Source organism: Thamnophis sirtalis, unplaced genomic scaffold, assembly GCF_051295495.1.
Source record: "Thamnophis sirtalis isolate CommonGarterSnake01/CBP01778 unplaced genomic scaffold, rThaSir2_p1.2 scaffold_5, whole genome shotgun sequence".
Classification (NCBI taxonomy): Eukaryota; Metazoa; Chordata; class Lepidosauria; order Squamata; family Natricidae; genus Thamnophis; species Thamnophis sirtalis.
Window position 1 is genome coordinate 44,148,216 of NW_028261385.1, and position 27,948 is coordinate 44,176,163.

General features: G+C 37.2%; 2 protein-coding genes across 4 annotated transcripts in view; one reads left to right on the top strand and one right to left on the bottom strand.

The window, feature by feature from the left end:
* Positions 1–27,948, top strand: part of RHOBTB3 (Rho related BTB domain containing 3) — a 76,837-nt gene that overhangs the window by 21,457 nt on the left and 27,432 nt on the right. Inside the window, exons 2-5 of one of the 2 annotated variants that reach the window (XM_087715730.1) lie at positions 2,166–2,291; positions 18,469–18,653; positions 18,863–19,088; positions 22,285–22,477. In XM_087715730.1, the coding sequence (XP_087571856.1) occupies positions 18,652–18,653; positions 18,863–19,088; positions 22,285–22,477 (421 nt within the window). In that variant the 5' untranslated portion in view covers positions 2,166–2,291; positions 18,469–18,651. Of the gene's footprint in view, positions 1–2,165; positions 2,292–18,102; positions 18,213–18,468; positions 18,654–18,862; positions 19,089–22,284; positions 22,478–27,948 lie in introns of those variants that run through there. The other variant, XM_087715731.1, reaches the window with a different exon arrangement.
* On the bottom strand, positions 742–14,573 carry LOC106554574 (carnitine O-palmitoyltransferase 2, mitochondrial). Of its 2 annotated transcripts, none has more exons than XM_014073284.2 (5): positions 14,081–14,573; positions 12,988–13,068; positions 11,557–11,663; positions 6,914–8,212; positions 742–2,253 (listed from the first exon to the last, which is right to left on the bottom strand). In XM_014073284.2, the coding sequence occupies exons 1-5, from the start codon at positions 14,257–14,259 to the stop codon at positions 1,928–1,930; spliced, it is 1,992 nt and encodes a 663-aa protein (XP_013928759.2). In that variant the 5' UTR covers positions 14,260–14,573; the 3' UTR covers positions 742–1,927. The 2 variants fall into 2 exon arrangements, with proteins under 2 accessions (XP_013928759.2, XP_087571855.1); XM_087715729.1 differs by lacking the exon at positions 742–2,253 and adding an exon at positions 3,022–3,321.

Sequence of the window (27,948 nt, forward strand, 5' to 3'; positions counted from 1 at the left end):
ATGAGATAATCTGAAAACTGGTACAACATCAGCAGATGTATAATCATTAGTAGACTCAAACCCAAAATTCAAAACCAGTTGGGGGGGGGGACAAGATTTCTGGGTTATTCAAAATTTAGAACAAATAAAATATTCCAAATTTCATACTCTTTAATTTAAAAAAATGTAACTCTCTATTTCTCAAGATCAGGACTCAAGATTTCCTGATTTCCATCTCATTTCGTATAAAAATATTTCAATTTTAGAACCCCCCAAAAAATATTTCTTCATAATTCTTTCCTAAATTTCTTCCTTGTATCCTCTAATTGTGATTGTTTTCACATGAGATTACAGACTAATGTGAATATTTGTTACTATAATAACTAATAATATTGTAATAAAAGTTTGAAATACCGTATGTGTTATTTCCAGAGAAATATATATCTGTATTTTTCGGAGTATAAGACACACATTAGTTTTGGGGGAGGAAAATGAGGGGGGAAAAATTCTGTCTCTGCCTACCAGCATCCATTGGTATTCATCTGGCTAGCATCCTTGCAGCAAACAGTAAACAGCCTGATCAGCTTCAGCACGTTATTGCAGTCTGATTCAGCACGAGCAGCTGATTGGTGGGTGGATCATCCTCCCGGAATACCCACAATCAACTGTTTCAGGCTGTGGGGATCGCCACAGACCATCGCGTCACATTTTGGGCCCCCAAAAGCTGTTTTACACCCAATTCAGGCTGTGGTGATTGCCACAGCACATTGCCACCAATTACCTTCACGCATTGTGTTCAGCCTTCATGCGCCCCATTTTTGGCCTTGTGTCGCATTTTTGGGCAGTTTCAGATCCCCACCGCCACCAATCCCTGCCTCCTGCAACCACCCAAAAATGCAACATGCAGAGCCAAAAAATGGGGTGTGCGGGAAGTAAAAATGTGATACGCAGAGGTGGTGATCAGTGGCAATGTGCTGTGGCAATCCCCGCAGCCTGAAATGGGTCTAAAATGGGGTGTTCGGAGGTTGAAAATGTGACTCAGAGATAAAAAACAAGAGGTATGGAAGCAGTGATGTGCTGTGGTGATCCCTGCAATTTGGAACAGGTCTAAAACAGAGCCTGCAGAGTCCGAAAACAGCCAGTGGGTGGGCGAGGCTTCAGCAATATTCAGCATATAAGGCACACCCAAATTTTCACCCTCTTTTAGGAGGGAAAAAAAGGCGTCTTACACTCCGAATATGGCAGTGGAAAAGCTCATTTGATTCAGAGTTGTACATTAAATATCTTAGATGTGAAAGGCAAATACAAAAAGCAGTATTTATGGAGATTCTCAATGTTACAAAAATAACAACACTCATTATTAATGACTAGTATAGCACACTGCATTATACAATACACCAATACTATATCTGATTATTCTCATTTAGATGAAGTAATTTCAGCAAGCAAATATAAAAGGAAAGTCGCTTTATTTTAATAATATCATCCTTTCACATGACAAAACATATTTGCAGTTTTCCATGTTATGAAATCCAGCTCAACATTTTATTTTTAAAAACCCATTGTGCATTGGCTTTGTCAAATAAAAATATATCTAATAAATAATTTACATAGTTTACTTTTGCTGGTTTTTGGAATTTCAACATTTTATACTCTTCCACAAATGTTGATTTATTAGCACATAGAACTCCAGAAAATCAATAAAATTAATTGAAAATATTGATATATATATATATTTTAAAAGAGGTTACAATATAATGGAGAACAAAGATTTAAGTATTATTATGTCATTAAAACTACTTTAAGATTTAAAGTGTTCATTTTGAACACATTTTGAACAGCTTTGTTGTGCTACTTAATCTACTATTACCCTTCATAGTAATATATGCATTATTTAAATATCAGCTGTTTTTGAATAGCTATGTACTCAATTCAAAATAATGTAATATTATTTAAGGTGGCCTTCTAAGACTTCAAATATATCATCTAATGTGCACTGAAGACATGTTAGATGTTCATCTAATTCCTGTTCCAAATAGCTAGTAATGATGCATCCTATCCAGTTATCAAACACATTATATCCTATCCCAAAACCATCTGGCACTACTGGTCCAAATCCACCATGATTAACTGCTGGAGTGCTTAGTGTACTGGTTGAAATGTTAATGTGGTTTATGTTTTTATAGGCTGGATCTGTATAAATTTCAGGAATAGTTCCACCTCTGCGCTGGACAAGATACTTCAAAGCAAATAAGTGGCGATCAAATCCTTGACCTGGATAAAAAAAGAGACAGATTCATTGAATATAAAGAGTGAGTAGGATATTTATACTATGAACACATTATAGGTATGTGCAGAACATGATGAAATCAAGCACCATCTAACCATAGATTTATTCTTAAGACTCAGCAGTACCAACAAACTCTGGACATAATCAACATTTCTTAAGTCATGGAATTGCTTCATGTTTGGTCGACTGTGGAATCTGATTGTTTGCCTCTTTATATAATTTCTGATTTCTAGTACTGTGCAAGAAAACAACTCCTCCTACTTTATCATGTTAAAATATAAATATTATAACTCTCCAAAGAGAGACTGAATAGTTTTGCAGTGCGCTAAGACATGAATTAATTTGTATGCTTTTGCTTAAGTTGTTGGGTTTTATATAATTTGGGGTATCATTTAATATATAGTATATATATTACAAATATATATATACAAATGCAAATATTTGTAGCTTATAGAAATAAATTGAAGTTAAACACTGTATTATCAGTACTGCAACTCTGCATTCTGCTTTTAATATTTTGTTATCATTTTATCAATTTTTCTCCAAACTTTGTCCTCTATTCTATTCTCTATTTACTTTTTCATCTTCTCTGTTATACATTATTTCCATATTATTCCATAATATTAAATAACTATTTTATAAATGACAATAAAAATCTGAAAACTTCAGACTTTTTCATGGGATCCTAATTGGCAGTGACACACACACATATACAAACACTAGTGTGGATTTTGGCAGAAGGAATACAGGAAGTTTATGAAAATATTTGTGTCCATTTTTCACCAAACATTCAAAAACCAACCATACAAACGAATGGCGACATGAATTTTAGCTTACCTGTAACTATGGTTGTTTGAGTGATCATCTGTCCAACAAATACATGGGTTCTGTACCTGCACCAAGCTCAACCAGAAATCTTCTGTAGATGGGATTTCTGGCAGAAAGTGTATCCCTACTGTGCATGCTCCTAGAAGAAACTCCTGCATTCCCCTCAGTTCTCAAGAGACTGTCATTTCAGTTCAGAAATCAGGAATGCCTACCAAGGCAGGCACCTGTAGCAAGGAAAATTGTGGCTCAGTAAATTGTGGCATGGATGACAAGACAAAGAGCTGTAGTTACAGTTAAGCAATCTATTCTTTCATCATGGTCTCTGGGCACCACATATATGAATAATAAGTGACAGTAACAGTAACATTTGATTTGCTTCTCTCTGAAAAGAAATTGCTTGTATCAGTGCAGCTTATTATTCCATTTAAGTAATGATGTTCTTTCCATTTGCTCCTTATATTCCCAAATTCCAAAAGGGAAGGGGAGGAGACAAAATTTCTTAGTTCTGGTTATGTTTTACCCAATTAGGAGTGCTTTGATCCTGAGAGGCATTGGTGGACCAATTTTTGGCCCGGAGCATGAACTGTATGGATTCACTTCCTGCTAAAATCTCAGTTAAAGAAGGTTCCAGATGGAGTTTCAGTGCAAACGCAGAACACCTATGCCTTTTGCACAGAGACCACAATAATGAAGAACTAGTATTATTATGACATGATATACACACGACAGAAAATATTTAAATGAAAAAGGAATATTGAATTAGGTTTTCAAGTTTAATTAATTAGTAAGTAATATATTGTTTAAAAATTAGTAGTAGTTCTTGCTCAACAATGGCAATTAAACTGGAATTTCTGTCACTAAATAACTGTAAAGTGTTATGTTACAATTTTAGGGTGTGTCAAATTTGTCAACTTTAAAATTCCAAATATTAGGGGTGCTCAAAAGTTGTGACTTGCCTTGGGAATTGTAAAGATATTTTGATTACTTTAATATAATTTAGAGGTGCTTGATAAGTAACTGCATAAATAACTTTTTAATATTTTGTTTATTTTGTTACATGCCCATGTTGTTTAGTTATGGTAGTTCCAGCAGTCCTCTATTGTGAATCACTGTGGGTCATTTAAGGATCTCATGTGATTGCAACTTCAACTTCTTATTCACCTCCCCATTAATTTTGTTGCAAATTGCAATTATATGATTCTAGGAAGCTACAATGGTCAGAAATGTAGACCAGTTACCAATTGTCTGAACTGTGATCATGTGACATCATGTGTCATCATTGTGCAGAGGTGCCACAATGGCTGAAACTGTGAGGACCTTGTAAGTGTCATTTGTTCAGCAATGTCGTACGTTTGAACGATCATTAAATGAGTGGTTATTAAGAAAGGTCTCTGTAAAAGTGAATTACTCTTGTGCATGTCAGATGCAATGTATAAAATGGTCACAAATCTTTTCCAAGCAAAAATAACAATGGACCTTATAGATTTAGCATTGAATGTTATAGCAGAATTACACTATTAGTAACATGCAGACTGGCTTTTACAATGCTGAGAACGCATTATGTGAGAATGCATTATGTCTGGATACTGCAGTATCCAGACATAAGTATCCCGTATCCAGACATTTTGCAGTATCCAGACATAAGTACACAAGTACTGCTTGTGGCCTGCGGGCTGGATGTGTCCCGTGCTGGCCACGCCCACACCCGGTTTAACAAAGGGGAAAAAAGTCCTGATATGTCATGTGCCACCACCGTGACGATGTGAGTTTGACACCCCTGTGCTATTGCATGATAGAAAATAAAAGGAAAAACTAAATATAATAAATGCCAAGGCAAGGTTTTTTCAGCCCAAATTATTTAGTTTTGTTAAATTTGAAATCCTACTAAAATGGAAAGTGGACTTCATTAAACAATGGTTTATAATTACTCCCCAAAGTGAAGACATTTCTGATTCACTGTTTAGGAGCGGGACAAGACCCGAATGCAACAAGACCAGCATACCTACACCTGTGAAAATCTACGATTTGTGTGTGTGTGTGTGTGTGTGTGTGTCTTCAACAGTATTTATTTAGTAAATACTGAACTTTCATGGCTAGTCCTAATAACTAATCCCATATCAAGAAAAAGATAATTTCTATATACCATAATTGATTAAAAATCGGTCTCAAATAATTCTCTTTAGTCTAAATAAATACATTTTAAAAATCCAAGTCTGTATTATTAGGATGATTTTACTTAGAAATACCTGCTTGTAAAACAAATAAACCAAGATTTAAATTCAGATGCTAAAAAAGTTAAGTTTTAAATGTAGAATTATTGCAAAAGCTTCTATAGTAATTTATTTACTTTAAATATACACGTATATATGGCCACCTATCTCATCAAACACAATTATGGGCAGCCACAAGAATAATAAAACCAAATAATATATAAATCAAGAAAACAAAGACAATCAGTTGCCTGATCTACCATTCCCAATCCTCCTAATCTTTGGGCTCCAACTTTGCTCTTGAGGAAAAGCTAGTAGTTCCTCCCAGAAAGCTAAAAGGGTGAAGGCCTGCCAGATTTCAGGAAGAAAGGTGTTTCACAGGATAGGAGCTGCTATTGATATAGTAATTACTGAATTAAAGAACTTTTTCCTTTCCTTTCCTTTGTAATTATAACAATCACAAACCATAATTCCACATAATTTTTGGAAGATAAAGAATGTATATAAATATATAATACTGGAGAATTTGGGATCATCCAGATATTACTGAGCTTACTTCCTTCTATTGTAGAATCCCCAAATAGAACTGTAATCCAATGTTTGCTTATTGCTGTCCCCTCCTCTCCCAAGTCTTTCTCTAATACAAATAACTTTTGTTTAATAAAAAATAATAATCATACATCTCCTTTCAAAATATGTTGTGCCCTGACTATCCTTCATTTGGACAGATTATATTCTCTCATTTAAATAGATGCTATTGGTAATTCCAGTTTAACAATCACTCAGTTGTTAAGTGAAGCAGTTGCTAAGTGATACCATAACTTTACTTATTATTTTATTTTTGGCTTTTACTTTAGACTTTTGAAGGTTGTAAATGCAACAACTTGTCATAAAGTTATTTCTTCATCACTAAACAAGTGATGAATTATACAAACCTTTAATAGATATTGGTTAATATCATTAAAAACAAAATAGCTCTCAAATCTAGCTCAATTCTTGATGACACTATGGCACTTTCTTGACTGAAATGGAAAAAAATCTTGACAGTCATATTTAATTAGTGCTTGGATTGGGATCACTAGAAAATTGAAGCATGGTAGAAGTTGAAAAAAATGAATAAGGTAATATCTAGCAATCTTTTCAAAGTGCCCAGAAGGAAACAAAAAGATGTATCCTTTAACAGCTTGCAAAAATAGCATTTTTCTTCCCATAATTAAAAAAGCCTATATAGTGTAGCAGTGGTATTGGATTAGAGATGGGTAGAGTAGGATTCAAATCCCCATTCAGTAGGAAGCATAATGACTTGAGTTACTTAGAAGACAGGCAGATATAAATGAAAGAATATTTTAAAATGTTGCTACATTCTATATTTCTCTATAACCATACCAAAGCTATAACTATAACAAAGTTGGAACTAAGAACTAGTTAAACTATGTGAAAATTTCTAACTATTCTTTCCATAAAGTATATCCCACAACAGAAATCCCATTCTTTTCATATTCTATAAGGTTAAATGACACAAATTATTTGACAGTCCACGTAAGTATCATTCCTAGACTTTATCACAAGACTAAAATAAAATAACAAAGTATTGAAAAGGCCTAACCTAATGTAGCTTCCAACTGCAAGCGTCTATGGTACATCGAACATTCTTCAATCATATTTCTCTTATCTTGAATGCTATGCTTTCCTCGTTCAGCAATAAATGCTTTTGTACACTTTACAGTGTACATAGATGTTGGTCGAATTGTTTCAGTGCGACCATGTTTAAAAGCTGCAGTACTACATGCTTCATAAGAAGGAAGAAATTTTCCAAATTGATGATAAACAGCCATTTGACAAGCAAGTTGAAACACAGCATCCGGACTCAAGTTTTTATTCACTATATACTCTTTCCCATATTTTTCATATCTAAATGCTTTTACGGTAAACCTTTTCAATGTTTCATTAAATTTCATATGTGCAGCATTTATTGCAGATGTTATTGAATTATTCAGATTAAATTCAAGCTTGTCAGAAGCTGGAACAAACAAAGCTGGACTGGATTCTGGCACAAGAGCTGGATGCTCTGTACTGTCTCTATAGACTTCATTAACAAAACGCAGAATTGCAACACCATCTCCCCAAGAGTGTTCAAAATTTATTCCCGCATTTCCATCACTAGTGACAATCATACTAAAGGATTTGTCAAACCAGCGATTAAAACCATATCCATGAAGAAAACAATGAGTGAGTTCAATTTCATCTTGCGGGGAAGCATCATCTAAACAAAGGCAGAAGACTGAACTGTCAATTTTCTTCAAGTTTTCTTCATTACCGTTTTGGACAAGTTGCTGCCTTACATTTGCCCAAGTATTTCTTTCTTCAGTTGTGAGATATGAAAGTTCAAATTTAGGCAAACGATCAGCATCAAATATTATTTGTGCTAAATGAGCTTGAATTTCAGATGGATGTAGAATGTTACCAAACGGATCCAGTACTTCAAAAACATAAAGATGACCATTTCTCATCACCAACAAATGTCTTGCAAATTCACTTGTAAATAATGTATCCTTACTTAAATTAGGTATCCTGGTACTATTGAAGAGAGATTTATACTGTGACATGTCTAAAGGATAAGCATTCACTAAATATGCTCCATACCAGGATAGATTAGATGGAAGAGCACGGATGAAGTATTTGAACATTTTGCTTTGACCCCATTTGCGGTTTACATAATATATATCTGGCCGTAAATAGTCATTCTTCAAGGTGTTAAGAAACTTTAACGATGAAACAACAAGATTGGTTGCTCTAACCACTTGATCATTGTATCCAGGTTTGGGATCAGGATTTAAAGAAATGAAAGGGTTGTAGTTGAAAACAATTGAATCTCTCGCAGAAAGATACATGTCATACCAGGGTCCTACAAAAATAAAAATAATTCAGTTAAAATACATTTTAATGTTTAATATATAAACTTGAAAGACTAGCATACAAGACCAATAAACACTAAACACACTAAACACTAGTTTGTATAGATGTATTATGGAAAATCAAACAGGTCCCTTCAAATTTGTTTCATTCTACATTTTCTTTAAATACCAGAAAAGCTGCATTTATTTTTGTAACTTTCTGTAAAACATACACCCTTTCTTAATATACTTTTTTTTAAAAAAAATCTCCAATATATGTGTCTGAATATGCTCTTAGTTATGATCTGTGAAGTCAGAAATAAAGAAGCTAGAGCATCTGGTGAATACATAATGTTTAGTTTTTTTCCTGAGCCTTTCAGTTGGCTTTTTGTACCGTGTAATTGATGTATGGCATATGACCCTCCAGCATCTCCTGAATATACATAACATAGCTTGTTAATCATAGTGCCAATACAGCACTCTATTTCCATTACTTTCACTGGATTAAATCAGTTCATTTATTTCTTATAAACAATTAAGTTTCTAACATAACCTCGATTTCTCTGACATAATTGTATAAGAACTCCCCACACTGGAAACACCTTTGATTAAATTGATATATTATTTTTCTGTAATTGTATTTAAATGTCTTGTAAAAGTGGATTAATTTCAACCTAATGTCATATAAAATTGTCACTTTTAATCAAGTAAATAAAAATAGCACAACTTCATATTTGTACAAGTTTCCTTAATCTGGCATTTAAGTTAACATAATGTGTTACTCTAGTTAGTTCTACCAAACATCTGTCTGTACCACAATCTTCCAGCTTTGCACAATGGTGCTGGGATGGCTGGCCAGGATTTGAGGCAATATTTATCAGGGGCAGGGCAGGGCAGGGCAGTGCTGGAGTTGAAGTAGAGGCAGTAACAGCTGGCTGAGCTCACTGGAGGCCTCTACTTCAGCCCTGATGCTGCCATTGGCAAGTGACACTAGTTGACTTTTGCCAGTTTACTCCTGCTGCTAACCCCAGTTTGCTCGGCCTGATTACACTGTTTGTAAGCAGCTGCTGGCCATGTCAGGCCTTCTTCCAAGGCTGCGTGCACCATTCCTTCTCCAAATTGCATGCCCCATTTTCACAATTTTTCAGAAATCTTCTGGTCTTCCCCAGGTCTTACAAAATCAAGGGCACTATTTGGAGAAGAAATGGTACCCATGATTTGGAGAATGAAGTCTTCCAAAGCCCTGTGAGAACGGGGTTTGTGCCGCTCTCCAAATAGGGTGCCTGTTCTTGAAAGTCCTGGGGAAGGTTTCCAAAAGAGAGTTAAGTATGGGGCATGTGGCACGGGAAGAAGGCCTGGAGTGGTCAGCAGTTGCCTCACATATAGCACAGTCAGACATCATTAACTGAAGGTTAGCTGAGTCCAAGGGAGTGTGTGAAATGAGGGTGGTGGTGGAACTATGGATTTGGTGGTGGGGTGGCTGGCCAGGGTATGAGGCTTGAGGCAATATTTCTCAGGGGCAGGGCAGTGCTGGAGTTGAAGTAGAGGCCTGGGGGCGGTAACAGCTGGCTGAGCCCTCTGGAGGCCTCTACTCCAGCCCTGATGCTGCCATTGGCAAGTGACACTAGTTGACCTTTGCCAGTTTACTCCTGCTGCTAACTCCAGTTTGCTCGGCCTTATTATATTGTTTGCAAGCAGTCAAGCACTCAAAGTTTGATAACATGACTGTGGGGCACTGAAATAGTTATAACTTCAGTCACAGATCTTAAACCCACTTTTTTAGAAATTGTAATTTTAAAGTGTCATGAATGAGTGGTCATATTTTGAGGACTACCTGTTATGTGTTACAGAACTACCTATTAGAGGTATGGAGGCGGATTGGTTAGAATGCAGTAGTGCAGGCTAATTCACTTCACTGCCAGGAGTTTGATCCTCACCGGCTCAAGGTTGACTCGGCTTCCATCCTTCCGAGATTGGTAAAATGAGGACCCAGAGTGTTGGGGGCAATATGCTGACTCTGTAAACTGCTTAGAGAGGGCTATAAAGCACCATGAAGCAGTATATAAGTCTAAGTGCTATTGCTATTAATATTTTCTTTTCTGAAATCTCGTCAAGATAACTGCAGGAACTAATCCAAGTAATCACAGGAATCAAGACAGATACCCGCACGCGCACCATTTCACACAAGTACTGATTTATGGTCAAATATTCACAGAATTTCGAGGCAATAGACAGTTGGTCCCAATATACCTTATTTTATACGATATTATTGTGCAAACCAAACATACAACAATGCAGCTTAACTGAACATAATTTGTTCTCAACCATTAAAATAATACAAAAATAAAAACAAATCCTAAATCCTAAACAAATCCAAATCCGAAAAGGCTAGTTAAGTATTATTACCTGCTGAGATACTTAAAAACAATTAATTACAATTGTTATGTTTTAGGCATTTTAATTTTTATTCATTTCATTTCTTTGTATTTGACTTATGTTTTGCAAATTTCTCAAAGTAATTAAATGAGATTTCTGAACAACATTGCAACTAAGTATTAGCTTAGCAATTCTTATAAGGTAAGCAGTAAATATTTTAATTTGCTTTTGTAAAACAACGTGTCAATTAGGGATTTTCACCTGTTTTTCACTTCTATAAAGTTTCATACATGATTCTTCTTAGTTTGTAAATGTGATATAGACAATAAGATGAAGATCATAGCTTATGAGCAGAACTTCAAAAGTAGTCCACCTCATATAACACATTAACAGAGGCATATTTTTATCATATGTTATTTCATATTTCTGTTTGAATAAAGTCTTAAGTTTCATGAGTTCATACATGAAAACATATATGATTTCAGTGAATTCTCTATTCAGAAGCAATAATATTCCATTCAAGATAATATTTTTTCAGAGTTAATCTGTAGGATCTGCCTCCTCATTACTGTAATAGGTAGGATAATGATAAAAAATAGCCCATTCTTTTTCTGTGATCCCTTTCTCATGGTCATGGAAGTTAATTAAATCATCAAGGAGCCTAATCAAGGTCCAAATTACTTGCTTGCAGATGACCTTTAAATTACTGTAGGAAACAATCAAATTAGTGTGGGCCATGGAACTCCAATGAAACTGTTTACCATCCTGTTTCCTTCATCATGAGTGAACATGCCATTGTATAACATACTTTTTAAGCTTGGATAAAAAACTGCAGTTTCAAAACAGATACTATTCTTATAAAGCCAGATCATCAAAAACAAAATACATATATTTGCTCAATAAAAATAAATAGCAAATAAAACAAGCTTAAATAATGTTATGTTTGACTCAAGAATAATCAAGAATATTAAAAACAAACCTGATATATAACTTGTATGATTATTAATCCGATCATGTTCAAGAAGATCATGATGTATGATCTTCCCCTCTCCTTTTCCAAACTCTGTAGCAATTTTTACAGTAAGTCTAGAAATTACAAATGGATTATTATTGCACTTGAATAGTCATTGAAATTATAACTAATATAATTTTAATTACATTATAATTTATTATTTAATTATAATAAAATATTCTTGTTCCAAATATGTTAGTGATCAGGAACTTTTCCAGATGCTGTGCACAATCATGTGGGAACAAACATATACCATGAAATTGCCCAGTTTTGTGAGATTTCAGTGTTTCGAGCTAACCTCAGAAGATTTTGGAAAAATTGTCTTCCACAAAACCAGTCCCTGGTGCCAAAAAAAGTTGGGGACTGCTGTTTAAAGGCATCAGGCTAGAAATTGAGAGACTCTGAGTTGTAGTCCTGCCTTAGGCACAAAGGCAGCTGCTTAACCTTGGGCCTGTCACTTTCTCTCAGACCTAAGAAAGAAACAATGGCAATCACTGCTGAAAAAAAACCTTGCTAACAAAACTGAATGAATTTGTTGCCAAGAATTAGACACAAATAAACAGAAGGAAAAAAAACACACATTAGGCTATATGGTACTGCTTTGGATTAATATACATGTACTCATGCCAAAGATTTCATGAAAGGATAGCTTATAAAAATAAAAAAGTAGCACAATGGAAAAATTACCTAATGCTGCCTGTATTTTGTATGTAACAATAGTTCAAAGCTTATGTTCATGTGCAGAGTGTTACCTGATCACTTTGTTGGGCTCCCCTTCCCATTAGTCAAAGATGCTAAAGTAAACAGAACTAAAAAGAAAGAAAAACTGTAAACTGGAATTTCTGGTCTTCCTCTCTCATTAGAAACCAGAATAAAGAAACAGTATCTACAGTTAGTTTCTAAGATTGTTGAGGAGACCAATTAGTTTATAACTATATTGTCTCTCCTGCTAGTGAAACAAACCCAAGCAGGAGCAATTGGAAAAGATGCAAATGATCATAAATGATAGGCCAGAGTTCTATAGAATTCTGACCTAGTGCTATGTATGAATATGGATATTTAGTCCACTGATCTAATCAACAAATTTCTAGAATTCCAGACAATAACTTTGCTCAGTAAATCAGGACATATTGAAAGCTGAATCTGGGATTTTTTTGGGGGGGGAGGTCTGTGATGTGTGCAAAACAATAATTCAGCATTGTCCTATAATTCTTCCTCTAGGCATAGCCAGCAAGAGAAAATTCACTAACAAAACAAAGAGCTGACTATTTAGAGTAGCAAATACAATCATTTACAGAGAAACAAGTATTTTGTATATTTTGATATATTCATATTTTTAAAAATATAATTGCTTTATCTGTTTTTTTATTATATAATTATATAATGTCTTTTTTATACCTGTATTGTTCATCATTCAATAGCGGCTTCTGAGCAGCTAAGTATCTACTAATAGTGTCCTCCAGTTTAGGAATAGGCAACCTTAAAATGGATATAATTAACAAATTATAAATTGGCATTTTGTATCAATTCTCTCATCCCATATATGAACTTAGCTGTTATTTATTTCTAGAGATTTTTTTGAAGGACATACTATTATTTCTATCAAGGAGAAAGGCAGCAATCACAGATTAACCAGCCTCCTGTCACCTTCCTAGATGTTTTCATTAACTAGGATAGATACACACTAGATGTAGCAAGAGTATTCCCTTCAGTACAATCATATGGATGAGTAGCTGTTTTTTTTAACAACATAAATCTTAAAATTAACTTAGTTATTTTTAATATTTGTGTTGTAACAGAAAGTAAATAATTATTATTTTATAAAATCTAACTTAATAAATCTTAAGTATAAAATCAATATCCAAGTTTATATTTAAACAGATCTTAGATGAAATTACCTATGGAATCCTTACTGCACTTTGAGTTTAATTGCTCGCTTAGATATTTTATTACCCAACTAGGTAACATAATTGGTGAAAGTAGGCAGGCTTATTCCCTGTTTATATACTGTTTATATACAAAACTGCCCTGCCAGTTTTAGGTATGGTGTCCCCCCCCCCCCCTCCTTGAAGAATATTTTTATCTGGATTTATGAAATATTGGACAAGGGCACCTGAACACGAACATTTTTGTTTTGACTAGGGCAGAAAGAGATTGGGCTTTGTATGGGGATCTTCACAGGAGAGCTACATTAGAAAAAGGAGAAGCTATTGCAGGCCTTTTTTCAAACCCCGAGCTCAGCTGCCTGCTCCAACGGCAACCGGATGCTGTTTTTGAAAGAGGCCCAACGGCTTAAATAGTACTGTTTGGGTTACATTCACAAAGAGTGTGTGAGAAATGGGGCATCCAAGTGCTTTCCCCTACAACCAAGTGATCCAGCTACACTCCAAGAAAGGGAAAGGGAGAAGGAAGGATGTTTTCGATGTACTCAAAGTCAGCTTACTCCCCCCCCCCCCCCATTTCCATGAAACTTGGGGTACGGCAGAGGAACCTGGGCAAGCTGGGCTGGAAATGCATGGTAGGAATGGTGCTTCGATGCACGAAATGATGGTCAGTGTCCTGCTCCGACACGATCCCCTCCGGCTGTCCCACGTTCCTCCAGTACTGGCGGCAGCTAACCGCGCACTCCCACAGCATCGAGGCGCCCCAGGGGGGCTTCGCTCGGCGCATGTCAGGCTACTCGGCCTGGAGAGGGAAGAGAAAGGACGAAATGCTACCCCACCGCAACCGGCCTTCGGCAGCACGCGTTCCTCCAAATGGCGGCAAACGGCCGAAGGCTGAAGGAAAGAAGGCCTCCGCCTGGTATCCAAGGCAACCAGAGAACGCGAGGAGCCGTTTTCGCTTCTGAGGGGGCAACGCGGACGACGAGCGAGGCCGCGGTGGCTGCCTTGCTCGCTGACCGCCGCATTTGACCCCTGCACCCCATCGCGGGGGGAAGCAGCCTTTGAGGAAACGCTGCTGGCCGAGCTTTATTGCTAAATCATTTATACGGTACCTGACTGACGTGGGAAGCATCGAACGTTTTTCCCTACCCTCCGTGTCGTGGGAATAGCTGAGAATCCCTATTGTCGCCGTCCCATTTACCGAGGCCGCATCTTCCCATCTCTCCCCTAAAGGGGAACATGTATGGGATGGAGTTTACATATATTAAAACACGTTCTGTATATTAAAAATAACAAGAAAATAAAGCTTTACATATGTACTCTTAAAAAAAATCCCGATAGAATTTCCTAAGGCTGTTTTTCTCTTTTCAGTAGACTTTCTTTGAGACGTACCTTCTTAATACACATGAATCTAAACACTACAGAAATATGCTGTATTTGGAAATAGGAAAGAAAAAAATTCCAATTCAATTTTTCTTTTTGAAACAATGGAAGTGGAACAGTGACTCATTTCTATCTAAAGTATTTCACCTACCATAAAGAAAAAGGTTGCTGGTAGTCAGGCTACATAAGAATTATTATTATCACTATTAATAATAATCAGCTTCATCTTCCCTAAGTAAAGTCACAGGAAAAAATCATTTCTATTACTCTAATTTATCTGATGGGATTACCTTGTAGTCAACGTTAAAAGCCACTGGCACTGTCATTATTTTCTGGCATGGAGGGACGGAAGGAGGAAGGGACAGAGCGTAGCAATCACTTTCCCATTAAAATCTAATTAATGAAAAGCATCTTGCCCAATAAAACTTCCCTAACTTTACATCAATAATATTCATTGTATACAAGTCATTCTTCAGGTCATCTGCAACAAATTAGGGACACAATTCTGCAATAAACAATGTCAGAGATACCAGATTTTGAATGAAGAGATTTAAAATGAAATGAAGCAGCACTGCTTGTGATTCAGACATTGACATTTTGTGCCTTCCATTTTTTGTATTTCAAAATATTTCTTTATTTCAAAGTATCCTCTTTAATTATAAACAGTACCGTAGTTAATAAACATGCTACTAGTAGATTTGTTTTAGAATTATGTACAATTCCTATTTTTATAAGAGCTCTCAAGTTATTTTTATATTCAAACAAAGAAAATAAAAAATTGCTATTTTTTCCATAAATTTGATTTTATCATATAAAATCTGAAATAACTTTCTTTAAAAAATGCTTTGTGGTCCTTAAAGTTCTGTCTACTAATTTTGCTGTGACAAGAGAGAAACCTTGAGTTCCATTTTAACATCTTGCTTTATCACTGTAATATAGTCCCTGAGAGAGATCACAATGATGTTCGTTTATGTCATAAATCTATATTCCAGGCTGGAATATTATCTCAAATTTATTATCAGGCCACAGTGGGTAGTTAAAATAATAGATCTTGTTATGACACTTATTTTTATTACTGAATTATCAGAAAAAAAATAATGTGCATGTTTAGGCTTTCATTTTATGTGCTTTTTTTGAGTATAGCTTGACTCCCTTATATCTGGGAATAAACTACAATGGGTGGTTAAACATTTATAATAAATACTAAGCTATAGATAGTCCATGTTTAGCAACTACTGGTAATTCATTTAGCAACTGTTCACAACTGAACAATGATGAAAAAATAACTTTACAACCAGTTCTTGCATTTATGACTTGGTTTATAAAGCAAGATTGAAGTAAAATAAGTTTAGTCACAGTTTCACTTAGTGACCATTTAACTCAAGATCTGGTTAATTATGGTTGTAAAACTACTTATACAACAATAAAGGGTATCAGGTTAGACAGATTTATAGCAGTTAATATACATTACTAAGGGAAAAACCTTAATTTAAATAATTTACATTGATTTATATTAGAAATTCATATAGTTTTGAGCAGACATACATATTAATATTTTAATAAAACTGATTTGCACAAACAATTTTAATTTTATTGTTTCTAATGTCTTAGAATACTAATAAGAGTTTATAATATTTTGGGACACTAGGCCGTGTGTGTTTTTCAGTGCTAGGTTCTAACTGCATATCTTTGTTCGTTCTGTCTACAATACATGCAAACATACAAACAAACATGCAGCTTAAGGCTGTGATTTTTTTAAAACTTTCCAGAGCATTTTCTTGTCTCTAGGAAATTACACATCCCATTATGGTGAATACAAAGATGACTAAGTTTACTTATATAACATTCCCTGCCTGCAACATCAACTAGAACGTGCATGTCAAATTGTTAGCCAAAGACACATAGGAGGGAGCCTAAGCCTCCTTAGAGCTTTGACAGTTGCCCAATAGCAGAATTGGCACAGTTAACTCCCAATTCCAATTGGGTTAAATGGAAAGAAAAATAAATAAATAAATAAAAGGACCTAAGTACTGAAATAGCAAATAAAAATATATTTCTTTGACTGTCTGAATTCACAGGGGATATGAACTATAATAATGATAGCTCACATGCAGGTTTTTGGCTCCATTTGAGGATATTTGTATGTGTGCCCAAACTTTCCAGAATCCTTTGGGACTATTTAGTGTATAAAACAGTGTTTTCCCAGAACTGTTTTTTCCAAAAGTGGGACAAAAAACAAAAACTACTGTGAATCATCTTTAATTGGAGTTATTTTATTATTAACATTTATTTTATTAGAATTCCAGGTCCTTTAATCAAAAATACAATTCCTCCCTTAATTCCTCATGTTATGTTTCTGCCCTGCAACAGTCAGTATACATTGCATATTCTTAGTATTTACTGGGCTGTTTTGAGTTACCAGATTTTCTCCTCTACATTTGTTTTTGTACTTTGCAACCCCAAATTTGCCAGTACTTACCTCTTGGGCTAAAGAATGCCTCTTTGGTTGCACAATGACAGTAGGTTAAATAATACCTTTGCTATGCATACTATGCTAAATTCATTAAATTAAGCAAGTTGTTTTCTGAATAACATATTTGAAATTTTTGAAAATAAATCAATTTAAAATACATTTTTATATAATATAAAGTTACTGCAAACCTAACTTGTTTTACATTTCAAGGCTGAATAACTACACTTTAGCAATTGGGGGGGGGGGATGAAATAATGTTGCATACTTTCCCCTCATTTTAGCAATACAGATTTCACTACTATATTCAGAATATAGGAAAAGGTCTTTTCCTCTGTATTTCATGTAAACTCCAGAGTTTGTAATTGAAACATTCCTTCAGGAGTTTTATTGACAATGATATTTCTATAATATTATTAATTTATAGAAGCACCCAGGACAGGGAAAATGTTGAAATTAAAATGCTCATTTTTTCTTCTTCAAAATGACATTTTTTTCAACTGATCACAAAAAATGAGGAAATGAGAAAATCATTGCAAACTTTTTGAAAAATACATCCAACAGATTATTTTAAGATTAAGTAAAAATTAATGTTAGCCTGATCATAACTGATCAGGTTAACTGATCATAAACAGCTCAATGTGAAATCTGTCAGGTTCTGTATTCCTACTGTTTTAAAAACTGCTACTGTCTTGCTACTGCCTAGTGGAAGGTATTTAAAATTGGGGACATTTCTTTTCTAGAATGTTGACATTTCTCTTAACTTGATCTGCCTGACTTCTTGCATATGGCAACTCTGGAAGTGGATTGGCTGCCAGTGAGCTCATGGATTTATTATGCATCTCTTTTCAGCAGCAGCAATATATCACGAAGTCGCCTTCTGTTCAGTGAGATGCTACCCTTCCCAAAGCTGTAGTTTATGTGTGTGGGTTTCGTCTGATTGTATCAGGCTTTGCAGAAATATAGAGCGCTCTTCCTTTTGCGGATGTTAATATTCTTTGTTGGTAGCGTATACTGACGTCACGAGGCAATGGCTGAGCTTGAGGCTTGTAGTTGCTGAGTTTATGTGCTAATTTCATTTTCAGCACAGCAAGCAAGCAAGCAAGCTATTGTCACGGAGCTAACCCTCTTTCTGGTTTACAGAGACAAGATTGCTCAACAAGACATGAACGGAAACTCCCCAGAGCTACCGCGATTGCGACTAGGTGAATGAAAGACCCTCAGGAAATGGAGGAAGAATAAATTCAAACGGCTCTGGATTTGTAATGCAAGCAGCTTTTGTGGAGTTCCAAGGAAATTTGCTTTCGTGCTTCTGGATTTAAAATCATGTATGTGGATTATTATTGTTTGTTCCTTTAGCGTTAGGAATCCGCTAAAATCATATCTGTGCGTCTGTGTTTATATCAATGTACACCGGTCTGGGTTTATTTTTAAAAAAATATGTAATTTGGTTTTCCTCTTTTCCCCGCCCTATATTTTCTTAATTTTGTTTTAGTAAATGTTTAATTCAACATATTGAAATGTTATTTATTTGTAGGTCTGTTCACATTGTAGCCTTTGGGAATGAAAGAGATGGATTTTCCGAGGATGATCAGCAGAAGAGTTTGATATGGACCTATCTTGGGAGAAGTGCTTTAGTTTCAGAGACTGACAGTAATTTGTTACTAAACTCTGCCAGTTACCTTAGAAATCCTGCATTCACGGAGTATCAAGCTTGTGTGTTTGGAAATGTCAGATTGGTGGTACATGACTGTCCTCTCTGGGTAAGAGAATGTAATAAAAAAAGATCAATTTTAAACATATTTATTTTGAAGTACCTAAGTATCATAGTATTCCATTAGGCTTATTTCACTGCAATCACATGCAGAATTGTAGTTTTATTATAATCTGGGCCAAGTGCTAAAATAATATTCACCCCTTAATATGTTGAATTGGATAAAAAAGAGTGAATCTTTTACAGATTGCTCCCCGTCAAATACATTTTGGGGTATCTCATAAGCTTAAAATATAAAAAGTATTTTTATTCCTATATTGAAACAGTTTTTTGTTATAGAATAAAACTTTTTACTGAAACCAATAGAATATAATATGTTTTTTCAATATTAACTTTTAATTTGGATCATTTCTAAAAGCAAATTGTTTAACTTTCAGCTTAGAATATTATTTATACTGCATGAATGTAAACTTGTAAAAATTGACACTGTTGTTTTTCTTAATCATGCAAAAAATAGCTTTCAGTTATGTTTCTGATGTTAGTATTAGAATTCCTATCGGCAACTACCTAGATTCATATCTTTATGTGAGATTTTGAGTGATTTATATGGATGTGAATAAATAGCTTGTAGTTTAAATTTTAAATACAAGAAATAAATCCCGTATCTGAAAAAAGCAGAGAGCTACATTTCTATGAAAGGCTATCAATATTGTCAGATGATATTGGTAGTATATTCCTTACAAGTGAAATGCTGCTTATCTTAGTTATTGGTGATAGATAACATATTTTAATAGGATCCATCCCCTGAAACGATCTGATAGTTGTGGACCATATTCCTAGAGTTTAAATTTTAAATGATAAAACAATCCTTTATAATGTAAACGATAGGCTTCCAATCTGTGACCGAAAGAGGTTAAGAGGAATATTAGGGTGAGTGTATTTTTAGAATACCAGGACACAGCAGAAGTAATCACTATATGCAGGGTGGCCTGGAAAACTAAGAAAGTAAGCTAAACAAGATGAGACAGTTCTTATCATTCTCACCACAGTGTTGTTTTTCACACTGTTATTACTGACATTATTGAATAGTAGAATTATATAACACTACAGTATTATAACCACTGCAGTTGTCTGAGCCAAAAGGATTTCTTTTATAGAAGTTTCACTTATGATGAGGGTTTCCTGTCTGGAGATGGGACAGGTTTAAAAGCTAATTAATACAAAGAATTAGTTAAAATACTTTTGCTTGAAGAGACATGCTCAAAACCACTTTTTCTAATTTATTTGGATGATGATATCTAGGACCTACCTTTACTGGATCGATACTCAGCTTCAGTCCACCCTTTCCCTCCCCCTTCCATGAAATGTGTTATATATGAAATATGCATAGATAACTTTGGGGGGGAATCTATTTAGTGCTCAAGACTTCTAATGGGACAGAAGAGTGATTGGGGCACATTTGAAGGTAATTGTCTGTACCAAGTAATTAAGAAAACATGACCTAAGTTTACATACTAACTTTAAATTCATACATTTACATGCAAACACAGATAATTGAAGATTATTGATCCTGGTGATCCTGTATTTTTGTCTCAAAAGTGCATTTCAACCATTAGTTACGTATGTCTTATATAAGACTTCAGAAATAAACTGCATCTGAGATTAACTTTTTATGGAGGTCACTATTTTGCAGCAGTTTGTAAAGTGTTCTACATATATATAAATCAGACATCACTTGTGGTATTTACGATGTTAATTTGTACTCAGATGGAATGTTTGCTATTTTCTAATTATTCTAGTCCCACCCCACAATTTTTGCCTGTGTGTGAATAAGGATCTCTGAATCTTTGAAATAGAGAGACAATATCTAGGGATATCTGTCATTGGTTGAGCAATATCTTGCATGTGTAAAAATCTAGGAATTTCAACACTAATATTTCCTAATGGATAATTTGTTAGGTTCAAAATGTGGATTGAGAAGTGTATACAGTCCATCATATTCATGGTGTAAAACTTCTGAATATTCATCATGTCAAACTACATTATGTCAGTTCAATTTTGTTATTCCTACGGTCTATTCTGTGTCTTCTCTTAATATTGTTCCTGCATAACTTTTGTCTTTCTTTTCCATTCAATCCCCACTCGCAGGTACTCCTCATACCTCTGAACATTCTGAACTTAGTCTATGTTCTCTTTTTTCTCAGTTACTTAAAAATATTGGATAATCTAATTGAGTTTTCAAATTGTGTGATTTCTGAAGTCCTTTGAATTGTGATACTACAAAAAAGTGCAGAAAATTCACTCATAGTAGGCCTAAAGTTTTCATCAGCTGACAATAAGGGCATTGGGCTGACCTTTCATTTCTAAAGTAGTGAGCTTCCCAGAATGTCACGGGGAAAAACAGTTAAACTTCAATTTCTTATAAGAATAAATGTATCATGATTCTAACCTGAACTTTAAAAGCATTATAAAGATTGTAATAAAAGATGGAGTGATCAAGGGGTACAACGGTATTTGTAAATGATGGGAAAATGTAGGAAAACTTAAGCTGGCACAGTCAGTATCTCAGAAAAAGTATTTCTAATTGCCCTTGTAAAATGTTTTGTTTAGTTAGCTATTTGCTCTTCAATCATTAAAGGAGGTTGGAACAACCTTAAAAAAAAGAACACTGTTTTTGTTAGGAATTTTAGCAATTGATTTCTAATAGTTTTACTGATCTTCAGAAATGAAGAACTAGTGACAGTTATTTATCTGGTAAATCAAGGTCAGGGTTTTCAGTTATACCTTTTCCTTAATTTCCAGTAAGAATAACATTTTAAAAGTCAAATGCTTCTGCTTTCAAAATGTATTAGTACTGCACCAATAACTTATATTGCTATAATTAATTGAAATGAGTAGTAGTTTTGATGGATGTATTTTGTATATAAAATGTATCAATAATTGAATAGAAACTTTATCTTAATATTTAGACAGCTGGATTGGAAATCCTTTACAGCCATGAACTGTTAGTTTCATCACCCTATGTATACAAACTCATAACTGTAAAAAAGACTTATTAACATAAAGTTTGCTGCAGGCGAGACATAGAAAGCAAGATGGTTTGAACAAATTGATTTATTGCGGACATCTTAAAGAAATGTATCCTAAGTTTTAGTAAACTTTCAATTATTATACAGTTGTGTGCTCTGATCTCTTGATCAATAAAAAAGGGAATTTAGCTCCATCTTTTTGTTTTGTATATATAGGATATTTTTGAAAGTGACTGGTACACATCTCGGAACCTCATTGGAGAAGCAGATATCATTGTGATTAAATATTCTGTAAATGACAAGTCTTCATTTCAAGAAGTTAAAGATATTTATGCACCACTGATAAAGAAAACACTTAGTCACTGTTCAGTTCCAGTTATAATTTCTGCTGTTGGTGCAAGACAAAACGGTATGTGCTAGAAGTCATGTTATAAAAAGCTGAGATATCAGTATTATGCTAAGTGTTGGATGAATCATGATGAAAAAGCTTTGTTATTAGATCACTCATGATAAAGTTAATACTTCTTAGAACGGAACTTACTATTCTACCTTTTGAAAGAGAAAAAAATAAGAATAACCTGGAACAGTATCATCCTATACAGGTAGAACTTGACTTATAACAGTTCATTTAGTTGATGTTCAAAGTTATAATGGCACAGAAAAATGTGACTTGTGACCATTTTTCACACTTATGACATTGCAGTATCCCCATGGTTACATGATCAAAATTCAGATGCTTGGCAACTGGTTCATATTTATGATGGTTGCAGTGTCCTGGGGTCATGTGATCCCCTTTTGTGACTTTTTGATAAGCAAAATCAAAGGGGAACCCAGATGCATGTAACAACCATGTTACTAACAACTGCAGTGATTCACTTAACAATGGTGGCAAAAAAAGTTGTAAAATGGGGCAAAACTCACTTAAATGTTTCACTTAGCAACATAAATTTTGAGCTCAGTTGTGGTCGTAACTCGAGGACTACCTGTATGCTCATTTTAAAAACCATCTAAAAGCATTAGCAGATTTCTGAGTTAGAATGTTAAAGAATTGAAGGATGTGATTCTTTGAACATTTGCTTGGTACAACTATGAACAACAGATTTTTCCAGGACAGTATCACTTTTCCATAGAGGTATATGACTAATTACAATTAATTATGGAAAGATGACAAAGTGTCATGATGTCTATTGTATCATACTTGATTATTGTCATAATATTTAAGTCATAGGATTTGTGATATGATGTTTTGGCATTTCATATTTTCACTTGCCTCCTTGTTTAGATGTTTAGATGTTTATTAACATTTGTAGGCCGCCCTTTTCCCTGAGGGGACTCAGGGCGGCTCACATAAAATCAGGGAGGGGGAATACAAACAATGACGTAGACACATATAATAAAAGTAATAAGCAACATACATTCATCATTCGGGAGGGGCGGCTATCCTTGTCCCCAGGCCTGACGGGCTAGCCAGTTCTTAAGGGCTGTGCGGAAGGCCTGGACGGTGGAGAGGGTACGAATCTCCACGGGGAGCTCGTTCCAAAGGGTCGGGGCTACTACTGAGAAGGCCCTCCTCCTTGTAGTTGCCAGCCGGCACTGGCTGGCCGATGGAATACGGAGGAGGCCCAATCTATGAGATCTAATTGGTCGCAGGGAGGTAATTGGCAGAAGGCGGTCTCTCAAGTATCCAGATCCACTACCATGCAGGGCTTTATGGGTGACTAATAGCACCTTGAAGCGCATCCGGAGATCGACAGGTAGCCAGCGCAGCTCGCGGAGGATAGGTGTTATGTGGGTGAACCGAGGTGCACCCACAATCGCTCGCGCGGCCGCGTTCTGCACTAGCTGAAGTCGCCAGATGCTCTTCAAGGGCAGCCCCATGTAGAGCACATTGCAGTATTCCAGCCTAGAGGTCACAAGGGCCCGAGTGACTGTTGTGAGAGCCTCCCGATTCAGGTAGGGTCGCAACTGGCGCACCAGGCGAACCTGGGCGAATGCCCCCCTGGTCACAGCCGTCAGGTGGTGGTCAAACGATAGCTGTGGATCCAGGAGGACTCCCAAGTTGCGAACCCTCTCTGAGGGGTATAGAATTTGACCCCCCAGCCTGAGCGATGGAATATTGATCGAATCTTTGGGAGGGAAGCACAACAGCCACTTGGTCTTTTCTGGGTTGAGCACAAGCTTGTTAACCCTCATCCAGTCCATAACGGCCTCAAGGCCTCGGTTCATCACGTCTGCCGCTTCATTGAGTTGGCACGGGGCGGACAGATACAACTGGGTATCGTCCGCATATTGATGGTATCTGATCCCGTGCCTGCGGATGATCTCTCCCAGCGGTTTCATGTAGATGTTGAATAGTAGGGGGGATAAGACCGAGCCCTGAGGCACCCCATATATTAGGGGCCTAGGGGACGATCTCTGCCCCCCCACTAACACCGACTGCGACCTGTCCGAGAGGTAGGAGGAGAACCACCGCAACACGGTGCCTCCCACTCCCACCTCCCGCAGTGGTCGCAGAAGGATACCATGGTCGATGGTATCGAAAGCCGCTGAGAGGTCAAGGAGGACCAGGATGGAGGAATGTCCTCCATCTCTGGCTCTCCAGAGATCATCGGTCAATGCGACCAAAGCGGACTTGAGAAGGAACAAAACTAGCATAACTTCAGTGATTCCTAAACTCATAGTAGATTAGGCATGCTAAAGAATCACATAATTTTGTAATTGTGAGAGAAGGTTTTCTAAGTAATGTGTGTATAAGTTAACAGTTTGTGTGGTGCGTTGAGTATTTGATCATAAAACATATTTGGCAGTTGAGCTTCTTCATAATATTGTTTAATGATTTTAGACAATATTTATGTGAAGTTATACAAATTGTCCTTGATTTACAACTGCAATTGGGATCTGGATTTTGGTCGCTAAGCAGTGCCCTTGTAAAGCACAACTGCATCACTCAGAGATGGCAAATCCTACAGTCTGAGTTACTATTGTTAATCAAATTTTATTATCATTAAGCAAGGCAACTTCCTTGGCTTAAGTCAGTGGGGAAACTGACAGGAAGTTGTAAGTCCCAGGCCGGCAGGCATGTCAGTGGCTACTGCTGGGTTTGGGAGAAAGCAAGATGACACATGGGGATGCGAAGGAGAAATTGTGAGGGTTGTGGAGAGTTTGCAAGAGGGCATGTGAGAGGTGTTATGGAGGTTGGAGAGTGAGGGGATGTGTGAGACAAGGATTGGGGAGGGTGCATGAGGGTATAGCAAGGGTTTGGGGAGGATGTGAGGGAATCCCTGAGAGGTGCAAACAGAGAGTCAGTTTGTTTGGTGAAAAACTTTATCTCTATCTAATATTACATGATAACCAGCACTAAATGACAATGATACAAAACTAAGCAAATCCAAGTCAATTCTAACCAAGTTAACACCATCACTCATATATATATATACCATTACCCCACCCAGCTCCACCCACAACTCCACCCAGATGACACCCAACCACCATCACCAATCACCATGACCCACACCCTCAGCCACACCCCCACTCAGTGTCATCATAGCCTCCTTCCTGGTTAGCTGCATCCAAGCAGAAGAGTTACTTCAGAGTAGGCTGTTGCACCCGAGTAGACGAGTTACTTTCGAGGAGGCAGTTACACCCAAGTAGAAGAGTTACTCTGCAGAGTGGTGAGGGAAGCCTTACAGAGCCACATGCAGCTACAGGTTCCTCCAACATCAGAGAGTCAACAACGTGGCAACGTTGGTGGCGTGTAAGAATGACCGAGCAGGTGTGACGATGGACGGGCTCCTTCCCTGAATGGCAGCCCAAGGGCTGACGTTGGGTTGGAAGGATGCACGAGTGTGGTGAGGGCCCAGGTCAGGGAAGGTGCAAAGCATGGGTGTCAAACATGTGTTGTCAGCATGATGTCACGTGACGTATCGCAACTCCCCCCCCCTTTTGCTAAACTGCGTGTGGGCATGGTTAGTGTGTGATACATCCGGCCTGAGAGCCGCTAGTTTGATACCTCTGGTGTAAAGGAATGTGCAAGAGGTGAGGTGTGAGTTGGAGGGTGTGCAAGAGAGTACATGAGAGGTTTGGTTTGGGCAGGGGAGGGGAGGGTGCGCAACAGTTAGGGTGCACAAGAGGGGTAAGTTGGGGAGGTTGAATGGTGTGTGTCAGAAGCATGAGTAAGAGATTGGGGTGTGGGTTGGGGAGAATGCGCAAGGCATGTGAGTGCCAGTATGGCATGAGAGGCTCTGTGTGTGTGTGTGTGTGTGTGTGTGTGTGTGTGTGTGTGTGTGTGTGTGTGTGTGTAGATTTACCCCAGCAACCTGCGGTCTTTCCTGCTGTTTTCCCCACTAACTTCCTGGGGAAGCGGGCAAGGAAGGTTGCAAATGATAATCATGTGATAATTATATTATACAACTGGATGTATCAACTGATTGCCAAGCACCTAGATTGGGATTATATTACCATGGGGGTACTGGGATGCCAGACTTAATCTTACCTCATTTTTGATCAGGTAATTTTCTTAATAGATTATGGAAATGCTGTAGTCATTATGTATCTTGACTTTCAACAGAAGAATTCAAAACATGCTGTTTAGCAATGTAGTTACATATGGCTGTACACTTGGTTCAAAATTGTACTCAGGGAATGCTTATCGGTGCTACTACTGAATATGATATTGAGCAGGTGCTATACGGATCAATCCTAGATCTGGTATTTTTAGTATTTTTCTAAATAAGTTTAAGAGATGGATGGGATTCCTATCAGATTTATAGATGTCACAAAATTAGCTAGGATAGCTAAAATATTAGCAACACCATTGAACGTGATCAAAATATCTAGACCCCTTCCAGTCAGGCTTCAGACCCGGTTACAGCACAGAAACCGCTTTGGTCGCATTGATGGATGATCTTTGGAGAGCCAGAGATGAAGGACATTCCTCCATCCTGGTCCTTCTCGACCTCTCAGCGGCTTTCGATACCATCGACCATGGTATCCTTCTGCGACGACTGCGGGAGGTGGGAGTGGGAGGCACCGTGCTACGGTGGTTCTCCTCCTACCTCTCGGACAGGTCGCAGTCGGTGTTAGTGGGTGGGGAGAGATCGTCCCCAAGGCCCCTAAATTATGGGGTGCCGCAGGGTTCGGTCTTATCCCCCCTACTATTTAACATCTACATGAAACCGCTGGGAGAGATCATCCGCAGGCACGGGATCAGATACCATCAATATGCGGACGATACTCAACTGTATCTGTCCGCCCCGTGCCAAATCAATGAAGCGGTTGACGTGATGGGCCGGGGTCTTGAAGCCGTTATGGACTGGATGAGGGTTAACAAGCTTGTGCTCAACCCAGAAAAGACCGAGTGGCTGTTGTGTTTCCCTCCCAAAGATTTGGCCAATATTCCAACACTCAGGCTGGGGGGTCAAATTCTACACCCCTCAGAGAGGGTCCGCAACTTGGGAGTCCTCCTGGATCCACAGCTGTCATTCGACCACCATTTAACGGCTGTGACCAGGGGGGCATTCGCCCAGGTACGCCTGGTGCGCCAGTTGCGACCCTACCTGAACCGGGAGGCCCTCACAACAGTCACTCGGGCCCTTGTGATCTCTAGGCTGGAATACTGCAATGTGCTCTACATGGGGCTGCCCTTGAGGAGCATCCGGCGACTTCAGCTAGTGCAGAACGCAGCCGCGCGAGTGATTGCGGGTGCACCCCGATTCACCCGCATAACACCTATCCTCCGCGAGCTGCGCTGGCTACCTGTCGATCTCCGGATGCGCTTCAAGGTGCTATTAATCACCCATAAAGCCCTACATGGCAGTGGATCTGGATACTTGAGAGACCGCCTTCTGCCAATTACCTCCCTACGACCTATAAGATCCCATA